The sequence below is a fragment of the Cyanistes caeruleus genome, chromosome 2 (assembly GCF_971803275.1).
Source record: "Cyanistes caeruleus chromosome 2, bCyaCae1.hap1.1, whole genome shotgun sequence".
Classification (NCBI taxonomy): domain Eukaryota; kingdom Metazoa; phylum Chordata; class Aves; order Passeriformes; family Paridae; genus Cyanistes; species Cyanistes caeruleus.
Window position 1 is genome coordinate 49,637,462 of NC_141702.1, and position 19,342 is coordinate 49,656,803.

The following is a 19,342-nucleotide window of genomic DNA, read 5'->3' on the forward strand; positions in this document are numbered from 1 at the left end:
GATCCAGAGAAATTGTGACTTCTGAGCACTGTATTTGAGAAAAAAATACAAAACAAAAAGCAACTTATGAATCCAATATGTGGTACAAGAGTAAGGCTGTCACAAGTTTCAGGAATTTCATCTGGTTTCCTTGATTAGCTTCTAAAGATGAAATTATTTTGACAAAGACATACAGCATCTTTTACATTGCTGGCTAGACACATAATACCAAAGTAATGTTAAAATTGCTTTTTAAGTAGAAGAAAACCCACGGCTCAGAAACACTCAAGGTACTGGATAAAGTTACAGATATAACTAGAAAACCTATTATACTAACTCTTTTTAAAGAAAGGGAGAGTGACAATGCCTTAGCAAGACCCATGCTCAAAAAACAACAAATATAACCAAATGGGGAGGGTGCAGTCAGAATAAAGTGCCAAGAATTACATTAATTAACCTGTGTTACTCTGCATTTCTATTTTATTTGCAAACCTATGACAGGGACAATTTGATTTCAGCTGCATCTCACCACTCAACTTCCTTCACCATTCCATAAACCAGGGGATTAAGACAACAACTGGTAAACTACTGAGGTTTTAAACAGCTGTTGTATTGAATTTAATATTGAAAACATTGTTCAGACAAAAAAAATACTGTCAGCTGGGCTCCCCTGAAGGCCTTTGCCGATTGAACTCCTCCAGCTTCCCAAAAATCAGTATTCATAGCCTCTTGGATAATTTCATTAATGCATCTCGTTCCTGATAATCTTCCTCTCCACAATTCACAGAACAAGGCCAAAACAATTTCCATCTGTATTTTCTCATGGGAAGTCACCCTCCCTTACAAACACAACATTTGAAACACAACACTTTTATTTATCCAGTGTTAGGTTCCACCTGACACTCATCAGAAGCACTGGTTACATGTTCTGCCATTCAAAATTCAACTGGACAGAATACTGTGTGCTCTTTACACAGATGAATGTATTCCCAATGATCATGTCACCTTAATTTATATTTGATAAAGAGCTTACTCTCTTAGTTTTTATAAAGATAACAAAAAATAACACCACAAATCCTAACATATAATTTGTTTCAGTCTATTTGTTTCTATTCTATTGCAAAGATTCCTTCCAAAACTTACTTTCCTTTGGTTCTCCTGTTCTTGTATCATCAAGAATATATAGAACTTCAGTCACCTCATCTGCATTTCCACCTATTGCTCCTGAGTACAAGGAATATAGCAACTCCCCCCACGCACAGACACCATGGCAAGCAGCCCATATCCTGCAGTTTAACAAGCTGTGCAAGAGAACACCAGGGACCCTGTGCTGAACAATGCTGAATAATGTATATAATTCTAGACTAAAAAAGTGGACACAAAGGGCCCACATTTCCAAGTTTAATCAGTTGAATGAGTTTAACTTGTAATTATTATTACTATTAAATAATAATATTCCCCTGTTGAAGCACAAAGGTTGGGAACAGCAACAAATCCTACCATTTTCAAGCAGCTCAGGAAGTACGATAGTCATGGATAATACTACAATAGCTCACTTTCAACTACTGTAATTAAACAAGATTTTAATTACTTCCAATTGTGGGGAAAAAAGTTTCATTCATATTCTACAAATGAAAGTTACTGGCAGCTTGCTAAAATATTCAGTTCCCAAAGACATGGGAAACAATCTTAGCAACCTTTTTATCACAAGTGTCAAAGCCTGGTTATTGCATAACGTGTTATTTAACCTTGCTGAAGTCCCTGCATGGCAAACTGCAAGATCTTCAACAGGAACAAAAATAAAGTGCTACTGGAGGCATTAATGAACTCTAACAGCAAAAGAACCGCATTTAGTAATGAATTTGCAGAATCTCTTTTTAGCCCATCAAAATAGATTCTTACACATAATCAAAACAAAATCAAGTCACTTTGAAGTCTGGCATTTACAGTGTACTAATAAGTTATGTGGCAAACTAGTAATCCAATAGTCCCACAAACTAAAGAACCATTCTCAACTGCTGACTTTCTTCAGATTTCTCTCTGACCCATTATACATTTACTCACACCTCCCACACGACTTTTTATTTTTATTTCTTTTTTCATGGGAAGGCTGTTCCAAATTGTTGTATTAGGAAACTTTCTGATTTTCTCACTTGAAGAGGAAAACCACAAAGAATAAAGAGCCAAAAAACTATAATGCTCAAAGTCAGAACATTAGGTGGTGGACTGTTAAATACAATTACAAGTCATAATACTACAGTCTGAGAATAGTAGGATTTAGATTTGTAAATTCTGAAGTTTGAAATAAGCAAACTGAAGTCTGTCCTGTTACTGGACACGCCACACATACAGCTGAGTCAGTGACAAATGCTGGAAGACTTATTTATTACAGATGTAAATAATATTTGCTGGTCTGATATCTTGGAAAGGGGGTATGCTGGTATATATACGATAGCAGAAAAAAACCCCCATAATTTCAAGTTTCTCTACTTTTACCAGTTCTTTTCCAGTTCCCAAATAATAGACACATCACTTACAAAACTTCTAGATTGCATGAAGCTGCTGACAAAAACCTCATTACAAGATACCCAGATTTGCTGAGCTAAGCACAAAGATGAAAATCAGAAGGGGTAAGTTAGCCTTCAAGCTTCAAAAATGGCATATAAAATCAGCCTACAGTGACTGACCAACCTCTGAACAGCTTTGCTTGAGAGCATTGGTAGGACACAAGACTGAGGGTGCCCTCACCTTCTTACTCATCCCCTTCTCTTTATGCAGTTCTTCAATTCATTAGCACCTGTCTTTGAGAGCAAATAATGAAATACCCTTCATACTTTCCCTATTTCCCTCTTATCCAAAAAAGTGCATGGCTTTCTGCTCCATACCTTGTCCCCATTCTGATCCTATCTGGCTACACTTCCATCAGACAGCCGGTCAGGGTATGAATTCAAGCCCTGTCCCAAGTACAGTTTGATTGCTAGCATCTTCTGGTCTTGGTGTGGGCCCCTGTTGTTCCAGTCAATGTCCAGACATGCTTTAGGACCCTCTGTAGACCAAGGACTGCTCCCAGTAGGCAGTACAGACTGCAGAGGCAGTGCAAGACTGCCCTTTTGCACAGAAGTAGTTTAGCAGGGCTGAAGAAGAAGGGGATGGATCACTTAGACATTCATCCTAAAGATCCTGGGCAGGGTGTGTTTGGCTGTAGATGCAAGGGCACCATCAATTCCAATACTTAACAAATCCTAAACCTTCACTGCTGTGCCATGTGGCTCAGCTCCCGCACCACTACTCCCCAACACCTGACCCCTTCATTTGCCTCATTAAGATCCCTTTTCCTCTCTGTCTCTTCCCAAGCATATATTCAGTGTTATTTGGCTCTTGGGCTGCAGAGACCGATAGCTTTTCTGGGAAGTAGAAGTGGGGTGGTGGTACAGAAACTCTTTCAGAAAGCTCTGTGTGCAACTTCAGAAACAAGTAAAAAAAAATAAGAGCAGAGGAGCAGGGAGCAGTGCGTAGTTTTAGCTAGGAAACAACCAAGCTCCCTAAAGATCCCATAAACTGTTCCCTTTTCCTCCCTTGTAACCTGCTGATACACCCAGCCCAGCCCAGGTGCTGCAGCCTTGGGCTGTGCACTGTGAAGGGGTGTGTGGGAAGCAGCCTGTGTGATGTCAGAACAAAGCCTTGGCTATACTAATTAGAAGAGCAAAGATTAATCCCCCAGAGAGATAAGTGCTTTAACAGAGTACAGAGCATATATCCATGGTGCTACTCAAAGCAAAGACCATGGATTTCGCCACTGCAAATGTCATCTCTTTCCAAAAGTACAAGGATGTCTACATCTCTTATAATATTGACAGAATCAGAAAATGCTACTTAATTCCTGAAGGAATGGCTCAGTTTAGCTGAAACTTCAGCAAGGTTTCAAATTTTAAAAAAATGTCAGCAGTTGTGACATAAAAAAGCTCCAAGCATTGCAACATGGATATCTCAGTTATAAAATCACAGGGCTACCAGCTACAGCTGTAGTGAAAATAGCCTCTTTTATATTCCAAAAGGGAAAGCTTCTAAACATATCCACTAACAAGCTTTCTAAAATGCACAAGTTTGCCAAGAAAGGTGCTGCTGACTTAACTAGAATTTTCCTTCAAAATCAAAACCTATCTTTGGAAGGGTAAAGAAGAGCAACCCTGACATCTAATTCACTGAACTGCAAGATTGAAATCTAACACATAAAGAGATGTTGCCATTTCACATTAAGTCATCTTTATTCCATAAATCCTTTCATGTGGATAAGCCAGTGCCTACTTTACAAAGTGACAATAGGAAACTTTTATGATCAGGTGTTGAGAGTGGTGTGTGTGCTGGCCAAATAGTTTGATGAGTATTTTCTAGAGTTTGTAAAAATTTCCTATATCCAGCTGCATTGACACAGAACATAAGGAGCAAAAATTCTGCTACAGAATAGTCACAGCAATTTTTGTAAGGAACATCTTAAAGAAAATTAACGATATGAAAGACATGGTTCTAAGAAGAAATGAGGAGAAAAACTCACCCTATTTATGCAATTGAAGGCCAAATATGCTGATTAAGTAGCTGCTGCCCAGAAAATGATCAGAAACACCAAACACAGGTTTGTACTATTCAGAAGAAGTAACTCTTAAGGATATGTCAGTGTGTCAGTTATTCCAAATAAATCCCTTTCATGGGACAAAGGTTTCTAACACAGAAGCAAGTAATGGTGTACATAACATTTTTGCAGAATATGTCATTTGAATCTAAAACCTATACTTAAAAGTGGAAAACTAAACAAAAGTGCAAGCTGAGTAGCTTCCAACAATCCAGCCACTAAACAAATGGATATCTGTTATTAAATTTGGCGTTGCAGTTATTTATTTTAATTTCCTTTTTCCAGTTTGGGAAAGTTCATCTACTTGCTACTGATGCCAATGTAAAATTCAATTACATATGATGATGAAGTATTATAAAAATAATTTTGTGAGGTGTCGAACTCCAGACTGCTATTTACAGGAATATCAGTAACAATATACTGTTAGTGACGCATGTCAGTGTTATCTGTAAAGTTGCTATGGTAAATCTGCTTGACTCCTGCATTGACCAACTAATGGAATACAAAATTTCTGACATTTTCTTAGCTTATAAGCATTACTGAGAAAAAGATTGGGTGCATTAAAAAGTGGAAATGCAGGCAATTCCATCTATAAGTCTCCAGTACCAAATATAGCAAGATTTATGTAAACCCCAAGATTTTCACGTTAATAATGTAAATCACTCTACAATGCTTTACAGTGTTCCTCCAAGCAGAACTCAGCTCATCCTTTTAAGTGGAGTTTGTTATTTTCTGTTGTCTTATCCTGTTTTTTAAACATCTTGATAATACCAAGCTAATAAGACAGGAATTTAGTATTACAAAAATACCTTTAGGAAAAAAAATTCTTATGAACAAAATAAAGTTAGTATGTCATTCAGGCTTCTGACACTACAGAGGAGCACTGTTTAATATCCACTATTTACATTATAAATGTAAATATAAGTGCATACTAAATTACTGCTTCTATAAACTATGTAATATCCACTTCTAATAACTCCCTCTTAAAATGATAATTAATTCTCAAGCATGGAAGCGACCCTAATTAAACATGGGTTTCGTATAACTTATTAGAAAGAGTACTTTGTTTTCAAAAAAGGTTTCTAACATTAAGCATGTCAACTACAAGAGCTTTAAAGTACTGTGCTTATTTTACTACACATATCAGAGGTGCTTCATCAGCTCTCTGAACCCAAACATAAATCCCCTGGCCCAGAAAAAAAACCAAAAAACACAGGACTTCTCAATTTAATTGAAGAGGTTCCTGCTTGTTCAAGGCCTTTCTAGAATAAAATCTTCAATAATGAACTTTGCCCTCAGCTGCATATTTGCCACTTAATAGAGTGATTTGTGGAGCTGTGAAGACCTGATGCTTTGTAAGACTAAAGCAGTCCAGTTGTGCCAATAGTTCAGCCTAACTCATGATATTCAACTTTACTGGAGGAGACAAAGGAACCTAAGTCATATGTATGGTACATATGGTACATACATATGGTACATACTTCTCTATAGACAAGTAAAATCTGTGGAAGATTTCAGAAAGGGAAAATGTAAAAGGTTTACATAATGAAAAAATTAATGCCTGAAGGTTACCAGTTCTTCTACCCAGAGAAGCTGAAAAGGCTGTTTTTTCACTTTACAATGGCAAATATTTTATTTCCTTTTTCCTTCCTTCAGTACAGCTCATTCATTGCCTTCCATCTACTTAAATCTCTCTGACTGAAAAAGAGCTTATAAGCAGAGCAGTACATTTCCTATCTTCCAGCTTCCTGCCTTGTTTTAGCTATCAATGATCTAAATTCTCTAGCCTTGCATCATGTTTGTAATACTATAACCCAGGCCTCAGTTGGCCCCTGGAGACTAAACAGAGCATTAAATGTTAATCAGCAACGCTCCTTACCACATTGAAATCCAAGTTTTTTTCAACCCACTCCTTGGCTTCCTTGAACTCCTCTTTCATTTCCATGATGTACAGTGTATCAAGGGCATCCACGATTGTTGCTCCTTGTATGTTACCTGAAATACATGAAGAGCCACTGATTTACTTTCCAACAGAAGATATTCCAGTTAGATTTAATTAATTTAAATTAATTCTAATTTCAAAATCCAATTTCAATTAATCCAATTAAAAACTGGGTGCATAAGCATTCAAGTGGTAACTAGTAATTCACAGCCCTTACTTTGATTCCCATACCACAACACAACATCATAATATTTAAGTATTTCTTCCCCTAATGAACTTTTGAAGAGCTGTTCTAATGCACAGTATTTTCAGCCATAATTTTGCATTTTAAACCACTGATAGAACAGTTCACCGTAAAATGACATAAACCACAGTAAATCTCAGTAATTGAGAAATTCCTGTTTCTTCCAGTTTGGAATTAAAATAATCAGTTGCTTTTTTATTTTTGTACTCAAGAACATACATAAAGCTTTGAGAAGCTGGTAAGTACTGATCCCATTTCAGTTAGGAAATCCTTTTAGGAAGTACAGTCTGTGGACAACAATTTTTCTGGTACAGTGCACCACCCTGTAACCTGCACAAGATAGCTCTGGGTGAGGCAAAGGCAAACTTGCACACAGGGGTTTGTCAGCTCAGGAGGTGCTGCAAGGCACTGGTTTTCAGAGCAAGGCACTGGTGGTCTGCAAATGCAGCACCCTTCTACCTCTGTTGCAGAGGTGGGTGAGAGTTAGCCTTGACCTAACACTGCCAGATGAAATATCATCAGTATGTTGGCTTTGGAATGGATTAAATGTTCATCATGCTGTACTGAAAGGTTAATGTGGATGGTGGGGTTCAAGTAAACACAGTCACTCAAAGTACTTTCCAGTGCTTACTTCAAATTTACCTTGATCTTTTCAAAACACCATTTTTGTCTAGGAGAAGTTTCAATTCCTATTTATGGGATAAGGTCAAAAATTCATTTTTGACCACTCTGCTAGAATTTATATTTCCTTACTTGGCTCCCACAGTTTTCATAATGAATGGAAAACCATTGTTATATTTTAGAGAAGACTCTGATAGAGAAGTAAACATTTATAATTACAAAATAATTTAGGTTGCAATCAACAGAGAAAGTCATTAGGTCCAATCCCTGTCTCCCACAGCAGGGCTAATGAGTCAGGTGAATAGCTGACTACTCATTCTGGAATTGATTGTACCAGGAGAATAACGAGATAGTAGTTACAACTAATTAAGGAACTTGATTATAATCTTGTCTCTGAAATACTTGATGAAAAAGTAAACTTATCAAATATCAGAATTCAGTTTTTCATATTTATAAAGCAAGCTACTGTATCAGTCAATTCTTGTGTTCAATGCCATCATGAGTTTTCTGCTTCCACATGAAACAGAGAGGTGATTGGAGAGCTCTATATAGCAGGATTAACATCACTTTCTTAAATTAAGCTTCCAGGTAGAAAAAAATTTTCCATTTCCACCATCTTAAACAAAATAATATATGAGGTTACTACAACACTTATTTGGTCCATTTAACAGAATCAGATAATTTCTCTATTTTAGCAGCTGCTTATACCACCCATTTTTGGAATGCCTCTTTCCTACCCTGAAGGAAGTAATCTCTACATTTTCCCCCAGATATTCCACCAATAAAACTGCAGCAGACTTTGGTAAGAACAACATAATAGCCTCCAAGAGCTTATTTGGAACTTGGCTGCCCTTCTCTAATATGAAAGGAAAAGTATTCCTTTAAACTTGGCTAAGCAACTTATATTTTTCTTGAGCTTATGAGAAAGTGTGAGTGGAAAACTGCTGGAGGACATTTGCTCAAGAATGCTACTGCAAAAGCTCTGGAGATGTCTGGTATCTCCATACAACAAAAGCAGTTCCTAGTGAACCTTTACAGCTGAGTTCTTACTGGAGAACCATCTATAACCTGATTTGCTTCAGTGGATTGTGATAGGCTCACCATGCAAAGACACTCTTTGTGATAATCCTCTTGTAATACAACTAACACCACCACTAAAGAGTTCAGCTTTCAGTTTTAAGGATTAGTACTTGAGCTGCAACCCACTACTAAGTCAGAAGAAAAACAGGAGAAAATAAGGAGAAAATTTATTGAGAAATCACCCTTGGAGTCACCAACTAAAGATTTGTTTTTCCTGAATCTGGCCTATGTGACCCGCTTAGAGCACAGATAGAAAAAAAAAAAGCTAGAATCTCAAGTAGATCTTTCTTTATTTGAAATAACTTCTGCTATTATTCTGAAAGCTCCAGGAAATGGAATAGAACAATTAATGTGACAATTAGTCAAGTTTGTCAAACAGCTGTACTTCCAAGTTCTTGATAGAAGACAAAACAGAGAAAGTTTAGAGGCCAGAATTATGACTTGTTAACAATTGCAGTTTATGCTAAGTCAGCCAACAGGATAACTTGAACTTGAGATTAGTATGGAAATCGTGATGCTGAACAGTTCATTAATAACCAGTCAGACAAACCAGTGGTGCAGGTGAGGGAAGGAGTGCAAAGAAATTAAATGAATGTTTCTTATTTGGATAAGACCAAATATCTCACAAGCCTATATAAGCTATGCTTCTCAAAGCACAGCACATAAATTATTAAATACAGTTATCACTGTTGTTCATTCCTACACAACATTCCCAAGGAATTACACAGCAGTCATGGTCTACAAGAAGCAAAGATTATTGCTAGGCAATTACAGTACACACTCATGAAACAGAGTATTTGGACAAGAGGACTGTTTTCCTATACACCTACTAAGAGTGAGCACTGTGTTATAGAGTACCAGCAAAGTTGCAGTCACCATGGTAGAGTTTCCTAGTTGCCCTAGGCAGGAGGAAGATAACACAAACAATACCCAGGTAAAATTCATAGACCTCAGGTAAATACAAATATATTGTGCAGATAATTAAAAAAAAAATTATATATATATATATACACACATACATACACACACTCAAGGTAGAGAAAATGAACTTGAAACTCATAAAACTTAAGCTCAAAGGGAGTGATTTTGATGATAAAAGACATAACCAGATGCCTACCAAAATGAAGAAATACTAATCTCTACCAAAACCTCCAGACCAAGTGCTCATGTATGCTCCATTTTACTTCTGTTGTTAACCCTTTGCTTTTATCTCTTCTCTTTACTAACAGCATCATTTACTCCAAGAGATTAATAGAGAACACATATAATAGCCTACTATTTTTAACTGAAAAGAATTCAAATTAAATCTGTCAACATGAAATTTCCAGTAGACCATCAAGAAATATCTACAGAACTTACTTTCCAGTATAACTCTTAAAATCCTGAGCAATGATCTGGAAGAACACAAAAAAAGAACAAACTGCTAACAAGACTTGTGGACTATTAACCACAATGGCTTATTACCAGCATTTCAGAATTGTACAATGTAAAGCACATGTACAATGTATTTCCCCTGGGTAATGCACAGTCAGCCCATTTAAACTGCATGCTTTTTAATATCTAACAGTGCCAGTGTACATGCACACAAATAAAAAAAAGAAGGGATTACATCAGAGAATGGAGTGGCATCTCAGGACTGGGCTGCAAAAGCAGAATAAGAAGAGTGATCAGAGGATGAATAACTTTGTATGAGTTTCCAGGATGGCACTGCAGGGAGAACTGCTCTGGATGTGAATGACAACCTTATTAGCACAGCTCTGTGACTGAGCTTATATAGCCATATGGTTTAAGAATCACAACTGGCTTATGGCCAAAACCTTTGTAGCATGTGCCAAAATAAGTTCTCACTTGTCTAGCCCAGGCTTTTAGATATGGCCAGAAGAGTCCGGAATAGAATCCTTCAGAATCAATGCTTGTTGGTGCATTTGAGAGTTTACAATTTCCTCCCATCCCCTGCACACCAAGCTTGGCATTTGAGAATACATATAGTTTTGACTAAAGTAACATTGTGATTTGAGCTGCAGGTTTTTCGTAGCATTGCTTCAAAAGCTGACTCATATTTTAGAACAGTGTTTTCCTTTATTTAAAGTTCACTGAAAAGGTTCCTATCCAATATCATTAGCAATTTAAAGTGTCAAAAGTGATTAATTATTAAAGTGTGCTATGCCAAAACACGAAACTCTCGACTCAAGTACTGGCAAACCTTCAGCAATATTAACACTTCTAATTTCAGTGACTATTAGCACCTGGTTAAGAGTGGAGAAAGAAAATTCATTCCATTTTTAATAAACCTAGCTTTTCGTATGTGTAACATGAAACAATAGAGTAATATTTCTAGAATGCTCTTCTAAATCTCCAGTATTTTATACATCTGTGCATTTTAGTTCAAAGACAACTCTGGTGTCTTTGAATTCGATAAAGCTCAAGTAATTTTTCCTTCATTGCTTATCTCTGTGCTTCCTGTGGAAGCCTTTGGCATCCACCACACTTCTGGCACCATGCAGCTCAGCTACATGTTTTGTTATGAACCACCTTCCTTTGTTTGAACATGCTGCCTAGTAATTTGCTATCTCCACCCCTTCCTTACAAAGGATATCACCCCCCACAAGGAACAATAAATCCTTGTTCATTCCATCTATGCCGCTTTTTATGGACCTCCACGTATTGTTTTGGAAAGTTGTCAAGCTTTACTACTTACTATGAAGTCTGCCTGTTGTGTGTATTAACTCAGAATTATATCTCCCATTTCACTAAGTGCCAGCTTAAATTAGGAACATTTTCTATTTCTAAGTGCAAGTATCGCCTGTTGGGAAATCCTTCTGGGTTTGCAAAACTGTTTGCAGTTTGCCATTGTCAAAGCTACCCCAAGTAACTTATTTGAGCTGCCAAATTTCACTCTGGTCATTTGATTTTTCAGCGTTGGGATGAGTAATTTGAGAGTGAGAGGCCAGTAATAAGCTTGAAAAATGTTTTTTGGAAATCTAAAAAGACACTACATTTGTCTTTGTTGTGCAACATAACCTCCTCTCAAAAATGCTGTGTTGACCAATTCATCCACATATCTGCTAATGTTATTCTTTACACAAGTTAATTTAGTTGAGATAGATGTCAGGCTTACTTCTAAAATGAAAACCACATACCAAAGCACAAAATTTCAAGGAATACAGCAGGAACAGTGAAGACAAACAAGACTAGGGTGTGGGGGAAGATTTTGAGTCCTTTCAATTTAAATTAATATGTTGTTTAAACACATTCACAATTAATTGCCTAGGCTATATTAATAAACTAAGAGTTTGAAAAGATACATTGCTATACACTGTCAAGACAGTTTTGCATATAAATTTTGACAGACTTTAAAAATATTCATATACCTCAACACTCCATAAAAGAAACAACAAAAAAACTGTTCAAAGTAGGAGGAGCAGAATCTTGCTAAATTATAGTACTTTGGGGTTTACAGAGTGTGACTATTTATTAAATGCTTACCTTTTTGCCTCCAGAAAAGGTCTTTTTCACTTGCAGAGATTAATTATACTATGCCCACAAGTTAGAATATCAAACTGACAATACTGCACATGAAACACAGCTTCAGATAATTAAAAAAAGCCCTTTAGTTACAGTCACTTATGTGCAGAAAACACTTCTAGAAAGAGTTCTCTGCTAGTGCAGCAGCACTCATTAGTTTTAAAATTAGTTCAGAAGGCTTAGAGAGGAATAGCTCCTAGTTTGAGGGGCTGGTGGTGGAGTGCTATGAAAAAAAGGGCAAAATTGTAATTTTGCCACTTTCACAATAGGAAAGTAGATTAATAAATCTCTGCTTCATCTAACATTGTAACCTGAAGCATAAAGGTTAAAGTATTCAAAACTAACAGCACTTACTCAGGGCCTACTCTCTATTAGGAATAGTCAGACAAGATTTAGTACTCATGGAAGAAGTCATGCCAGGATATGCCCTGTTTTGCTAATGGACAGATATGGTGTAGACAGATGCTGAGTATTCCAATTTATTTGACTCATCTAGAAACAGTTGTACACTTCACAAAATTAAACCAATAAAAATATTTCTGTCTTTTCAAATAGTTGCTACAATATGGTAAAACTTAACATGGCAAATAGAAAGGAAATAAAAGCATTGCAGGGATGTGCTGAAAAGACACTGCCATTGAGGCACGTATGTGGCACCGGCTTCCTGGAGAAACGTTTCAGATCACACATGTTTCAGTGTTTCTCTAAAAATATATTATTCTTGGTGTGCACATGCGAGAGAAAGCAACTTCTGCTCATTCTGCTCATGAATATATCTACAGACTGCCTGTCTAAGGACTTTCTCAACTTATCACATACACCCCTCCACACACACTGCTTGCAGAATGCCAGCAAGAGCAAGGCAGTTCCTTGACTTCACAATTTGTATTCATGGCCTGAGATTAGGACAAAAATAAGTAATTTCCAAGTTCAGCAAGAAGTCCTCAGCTAGAGGATCTAGAGGATATCCTAGAGGATAACTCTACTACTAATAATGTATAAAAGGTGCTAAAGCAGAGTTCTTTCCCTTCCCCCAAAATTAGAACCACCAGTTGTCCCTACCCTTTCTCCCATCAACGTCCCACTGGCCATTTTCCTCCTCTCCTAGCCTAGGTACAGGGTCTGTATTTCATGATATTTCCTAAGCCACATCTATGTGTAACTACATCTCTCAAAAGCCATCTTATTTTTGTCCTTCTGAGAAACACAGCATGACAGTTATGACTTGCCTTCAAGACACAACAGTCATTATAATCTACCTGCAAAATGGAGATAGAAAGGAGCCATGCATTTACACTTTCAAAAATAAGCTTAGAAGCAGTATAATTTGAAAACAACTCTCTCCTTCTGTGTCAGGAGAGCTGTACTATAACTTATGCAACATAAAGCACCACACAGCACTGGACTCTGCTGTTCCTCAGTGAGATACCAAAAGTCTTTATCCCATAGCAGCCACTCCCAGTTTATTCAAAGCAATGTAAATGCAGCAGTTAATTCAAAGGAGGAGAAGTGCTTAAAATCAAACAGTGCCTAATGAAATAAGCTGTGTTTTACCGATACTAAGACAATTCGAAACTTGTATTTCTAAAACAATTGAGACCTGTCAGCAAGAAGAAAAGACGGTCTTGGCAAATTGGAGATAGTTATCAATGAACTGAAGGTCTTGGTTTTTGAAGGTTGGGAAGAAATTCACAGGACACAGATCTGAAGGTAACCTATTCTCCACTAATTCAGAAACAATTCAGAATTACCTTAAATTAGTCAACTACTTGTAATTTTTATTATTTTTCTTTTTAAATAAGAAACAAGGAAGATAAGGAAACTTGTCCGTCCTTTCATGAAGGAAAGAAATCCAACACAGAAACAGATGTTTGCTTTTATTGTTTTATGAAAAAGGTGGCATTTGTTGAATTCCAACATGAAGGTACAGATCAGATCTAATCATCTTAGGACACTTACAGAAACAAGTTTTGTTATAACAAAGAAAAGGCAATTATGGATTTGGGCAAGGGTAACTTATGAGGCAGACCTGCTGGCAGGTCTTTGATATTCTGTAAAGCAATTCAGCAGAAAGAGACACAATGTATATTTTGATTTGCATCAAGATCAATAAGATTGAAGATGTTTCTAAGGAAAACTCCTCAGCAATAAGAACTTTTACCAGATAACCATGATGAGAAACTGATCTGCATTTAGACTGAGTCTGGCTCTTACTCCTTTAAATGTAGTTTTATTTTTCAATTCAACACTTGTCCTGTTTCACAGACAATTGTGCCTGAAGTGACTTAAATTTATGCAACATCCACAGAACTCCTGCTTAAGAATTTTACAAGTCAATACATCTACAGCTTTTTCTGAAAATCCATGCAATATTATTATTAATTCAAACCTTGGAAATTTTTATTCCATCTCTGTTTTCAAATGAAACTACATTAAGCATTTTAATTTTCAAGAAATTTCATGCCATTTTGTTGTACTGCAAGTAAACAGAATTCCATTAAATAGTTTCTCAAATATATTAAACCACTCAACTATCATTCTCCTGAGCACAAGAAATAATTTTCATTTTTAGAGAAGAGAAGGAAACAGAAATATGATGACTCAACCTTGAAGTCAACTCAGACTACTCTGTTTCAAGAACTCAAAAAAGAAGTCCAATAACTAACTAGATAATAATTACTTATTAACATTTTTGACGTTACCTTGGGGTAGCAAGATCAGTGTAGATTGTAGAATGTTGTATTTTCCAACTTATTTTTGTAATCACAACTGCTGTCTCTAAGCAACCTCCAAATATAGTTGGGGATTTGATAAGTGTTCTATTTAGGCTGTTTTAGGAAATGTTTCCACTTCAAGCTATCTTTTGCAAACATTCAACAAAGTAAGTTCCTGTTAAAATCAACATAATGTATTGATTTTTTCTCGGCTATAGAAATTAGTCATTTTTCAGCTTTCTGTTTGGTAAACAAGCTATTTGAATAGAAAAATTGGTGTCAAACAGTTTAAATTTTCATTCTTCTGCAAAACTGAAGATAATGACAGTTCATAGGACTGTTTTCTTATGCTTTCTCAGAATGTTCTTTCTCTTCAGCTGCTATTTATCCAGCCACAAGTCCCACTTGGACACTGAGGAAGTTTTGACTCATTACACTGGATTTTTACTGTGTGCCTCTCCTACTAGAACTTTTCAGTCCCATATTTGTTCTACACTGATAACAACTTGGGCTTTATTTAACATCTGTACAATATTTAGAGGTGCAAACAACAGTTGCACTAATGGAAAAGAAAGCCTGATAAGGGAGTCTGACACAAATCAACAAATTTTTATAAGAAATGGAAATAAATTCCCAAGAACTGCACACAGCTGCAGCTGCCTTTGTGACTGTAGAGAGTACTGTTTTTTCCTTGTATAGGATTTCTCCTCCTCTCCACCCCTTCCCCCTTAGTTCCCTGCTTATTGAACGTGGCATCAATGATTTCCATAGTAAATGTTTAAGACAGGACAGTATTTATTGCAGCAAAACTATTTTTTTATCATGCAGCAATGCCATGCTCCATTTATCCTCATTCAGACACTAATCTATAAAAGTCACAGAAAGCACCTTCATTTACTGCTACTTTTTATACATAACAGAAGCAAGAAACATCATGCTGCATGACAGGGAGCAAAAGAAAACATGTTTATCACTTATAAGCTTTTCAGCTGATTTACTGTTTTGTGCTAACGTCACTAAGCACAAAAATACACTCTACTCACCAAATAAATTGCTTGAATGTCCTTGCTTAGATATGGGTTTCAGTTCATTTAATCCCCATGCGTAACGCTTATAATTATCCCAGGCATGCTTCATCATCTGTAGGGAAACGAAAGCAGGATTATAATGTTGATTTAGCAAGAAGCCACAGCAAACACCCACTTGAGAATATTCCCAATATTAAAAACATTTAATTCAATTCTTAACCAAAGTCCTGCTGTAAGCATTAGATCTATGAAATATTCGATAAAGAATAACAGTGGCACTGTTTTCCAGGTAGCAGTGGGATGGCTTCTGTAAGAATTACATGACTGTCCTCTCCACTTCTGTTACCTGTAAGCTTATGGTCAAGACACACTCAAAAGTAACTAATTTTTAGGAAGGGAATTCATTGTGTCATATATCAATTCAACTGAGATTTTATTTCCCTTTAGCATATACCTCAAAAACTGGGAGAAGTAATATTTTAAAGGAAGGTTTTTCCCCTAGAACCTTTAGATTTTTTAAGGTAAAAATAAAGTTTACAGTAGTTTACTGATTCTGGCAGAGACCTGCTTGCTGGTTCAAACTCAGCACAGCTAGTAACAGTAGAAGGATGGTAAAGTGGGCAGGCAGAACAGCTAGAAAATGTTTTGAGATTTTTAAAATACAATCTTTTATGACTATAAATGCATCTGTGGCTACTTTCACACGTCATTCTGCACAAAGAGACAAAACATTTACAGCTAAACTTATCACTATCAAGTCATATTTTGCATGAGAAGAGGTGCACCACAGATAAATACTGCTTTGGGACACAGCCTTGCAGAGCCCAGCAGTGCTGTAGTAAGAGCAGGGGGTATCCACACCAGAAGTCACGGGATTGGGTTGGCTCAAGAACAGCTCACACTCCACCACCATCACCAGACCTATCTGGTCTGAACTGTCCTTTTTCAGGGTGGTCCAGGTGCATATCCAGGAGCTCACCTGCACCTCCCCAAATGTGGGGTGAGAAGAATCATACAGCTCTGTGACAAACCACCACCACTCCAGCAGATCCAACACCTCCCCTTACCAACCACCACTTTTAACATCTGCTCAGGAGGAGTCTTCTTCAAAGGCCACCACAAGCAGCATGGCTTTATGTAACAGAAAGAAAGATGTTGCCTCCTTGCTGTCCCTCCTCCCCTCTTCCACAAGACAGAGTAGGGTTGGGAATGCCAGAGGTGATCTTCTAGACAAAAAGTGACAATTACAGACCTTTTCAAAGATACTGCTTCAGGCTGTCAGATGACAACACTGCTCTGTCCTTGCTATCAGACCTCTTCTTTAGGCCATGTGTCAAGGATAATTCTGTTAAATAACAGTTACAACCCTAAATTTAAAAGCAGCAGCCTTGGGACATGCTGATAATAGTAATCCTGCACTTTCTCCCTTCCTCTTTCCTTTGCTCAAACCACAGAGAAATTATGTCAATTAAAAATCTGCATTAAGCCATACCATAATAAATGACAACAGATTTTCTAGAATACTGCTATACCTGTGAGAATAAACATTTCTTCAGTATTAGTGGAAGAAAAAATGCACATCTATCCTGCAGGAAAATTCATGGATGTTAATCTACACTACCGGTCCAGCTTTACAAATATAAAAATTGGCAATAGCAGCTAATATGTGAGCATTTTCAACCAAAAGATTAGCCTGGTGTAAGATCTCAGCTGAAAGGCAGCAAGTCAGAGACTCTGTGGAAATGGTCTCAGGCCATGGAAGGCAGTGATATGGCGGATGGCAGGAGCTGTGTCCATTGCTTGATTTCATTGCAGAGTGGCTTAGGAGCTCTCCCAGGACAGAGCTTTTTGTCTCAAAGCAGAACTCTTAATAGGCAGCCAACTGGCAGACTTTATGACTATGGGGCTTTCCCAATCCCTGGCTACAAGGATCAAAACTACATGAAACCAATCAAGAAACCAATCACTTCTCCACAGCATGTTTTATAATTTATCAATTGAAATTTTCTGGTAATTTTGTCTACTATACAAGAAAGACTTATTCTGCCCTGCCATCATATCCAAGATCTGCAAGCTCAGCTTTAGATATTAACGTACAAATTCTCAGAGATTTTGGGAGGCTAAATCCTATGCTTTCTCAAAGCTTATTTTCTGATGCAATCACATCAGAATCTTTTCCTTTGCTTAATCTTAATCAGGACACACCACACAAAAGGGCTTTTTTTTTTTTTTAAATAAACTAAACTTGGAATTAGGTGGCCTGAATCAAAGGGCCTAAATATGTAGTATTATAGTAACATCATAATTGCTCAAGCCACTCCCACCATTGTCCTTCCCTTTTTCTCCTAGCACATCTGTGTTCCTTCTCTTGCATAAGAAATACAGTGGTCATCTATTCCCAAACCAAGTCAGTTCAGGAAAGAGAAACTTTTGCAGGTGGTATTGCTGTTTTGAGGATCATTTTTGTCTTGTCTGATTCCCCAGGTCAGATTGTCACGAGTATCAGAGTCAGAGAAAGGCAGGAGCAGCTCCAGACTGGTTCAGTCCAGCCACAACAGCCACAAAGTGTGCGATGCTACAAGATGTTCTAGATGATGAGAAACCTGCCATTAGTTTTTCCTCATGCATTGACACTTCAATCATTGTGTCATAAATGTATTTGTGCTTTGGTAGCAGAAACCACTCTGATTAGACTATTGCCACTGTATTGCCCTGAACTAGTAAGACAGGAAGATAAGCCAGACAGTAGACACTACCTTCTAATAATATCTATTATTTGTGCCAGTGAACATCAGATGGATTGTTGGGTTTTTTTACAAAACTTTCCTCCCATTCTGCTAGCTACTCAGGTACATTTATCTAATTATCTAATTGCTTCCTAGGAAATTACAATGGGTGGATTTCAACCCCATGTTGCTGTTTGCCAAGCAGACAAAAGAAACCCCAACAAAACCCCAAAACAAACAAACAAATAAACAAACAATAAACCAAAAAGAACTGCTCTACCTAAACTTAAGGAAATATTCCAGGAGGAAAAACCCTACCAGAATTTACTGAATGAGAGTTCAAATTCATCCCTTTTGGTTAATTAAAGAGTTCTTTAGAACTTTTCCAGAAAGCCTAGATTTAGACAAAACCACTGAGATAAGTAAGTAAATTTGCTCCAAAGAAAATGCACCTTTAGGACATCCTTGCTTAGACATTTGGGGATTTATGGACATACACTGAAAGCAAAAGGCAGCTCCAAAAGCAGTCAGTGAGCCCTCTAGTGTTTCAAAAGAAATGAGGCATTCCAAACAGACACAAAAGTGAATGGCTCCTTAGAAAAAAGTTATTAGCACTTTGTGTTACTGGGCAAAGAGCCCGCAGATAGGGCAGCCAAAGGACCCTACCTTAATCAACACTGCCTTGCTACACAAGTGACTGCTCATTTAACCTATCAAGAAGTCTCCATGTCTAGGATTCAACAGATCAGAAATACTCTACATTCTTTCCCTACTGTGGAAATTACAAAATCATATTAAGTTTCCTACTACATTAACTTCCTATCTGTAAATAACTTCACTTTCTATGTGAGAATGA

The 19,342-nt window shown here is 37.1% G+C and overlaps 1 protein-coding gene across 2 annotated transcripts in view; it reads right to left on the reverse strand.

Moving 5' to 3' along the window:
* Positions 1-19,342, reverse strand: part of MAN1A1 (mannosidase alpha class 1A member 1) — a 141,415-nt gene that overhangs the window by 88,486 nt on the left and 33,587 nt on the right. For both annotated transcript variants that reach the window (XR_015283142.1, XM_086876896.1), the window contains exons 2-3: positions 15,776-15,872; positions 6,486-6,601 (exon numbers count right to left, since the gene is read on the reverse strand). Coding sequence is in view for 1 of the 2 variants with exons in the window: in XM_086876896.1 (XP_086733022.1) it covers positions 6,486-6,601; positions 15,776-15,872 (213 nt within the window). In the remaining variant the exon portion in view is untranslated. The remainder of the gene's footprint in view (positions 1-6,485; positions 6,602-15,775; positions 15,873-19,342) is intronic.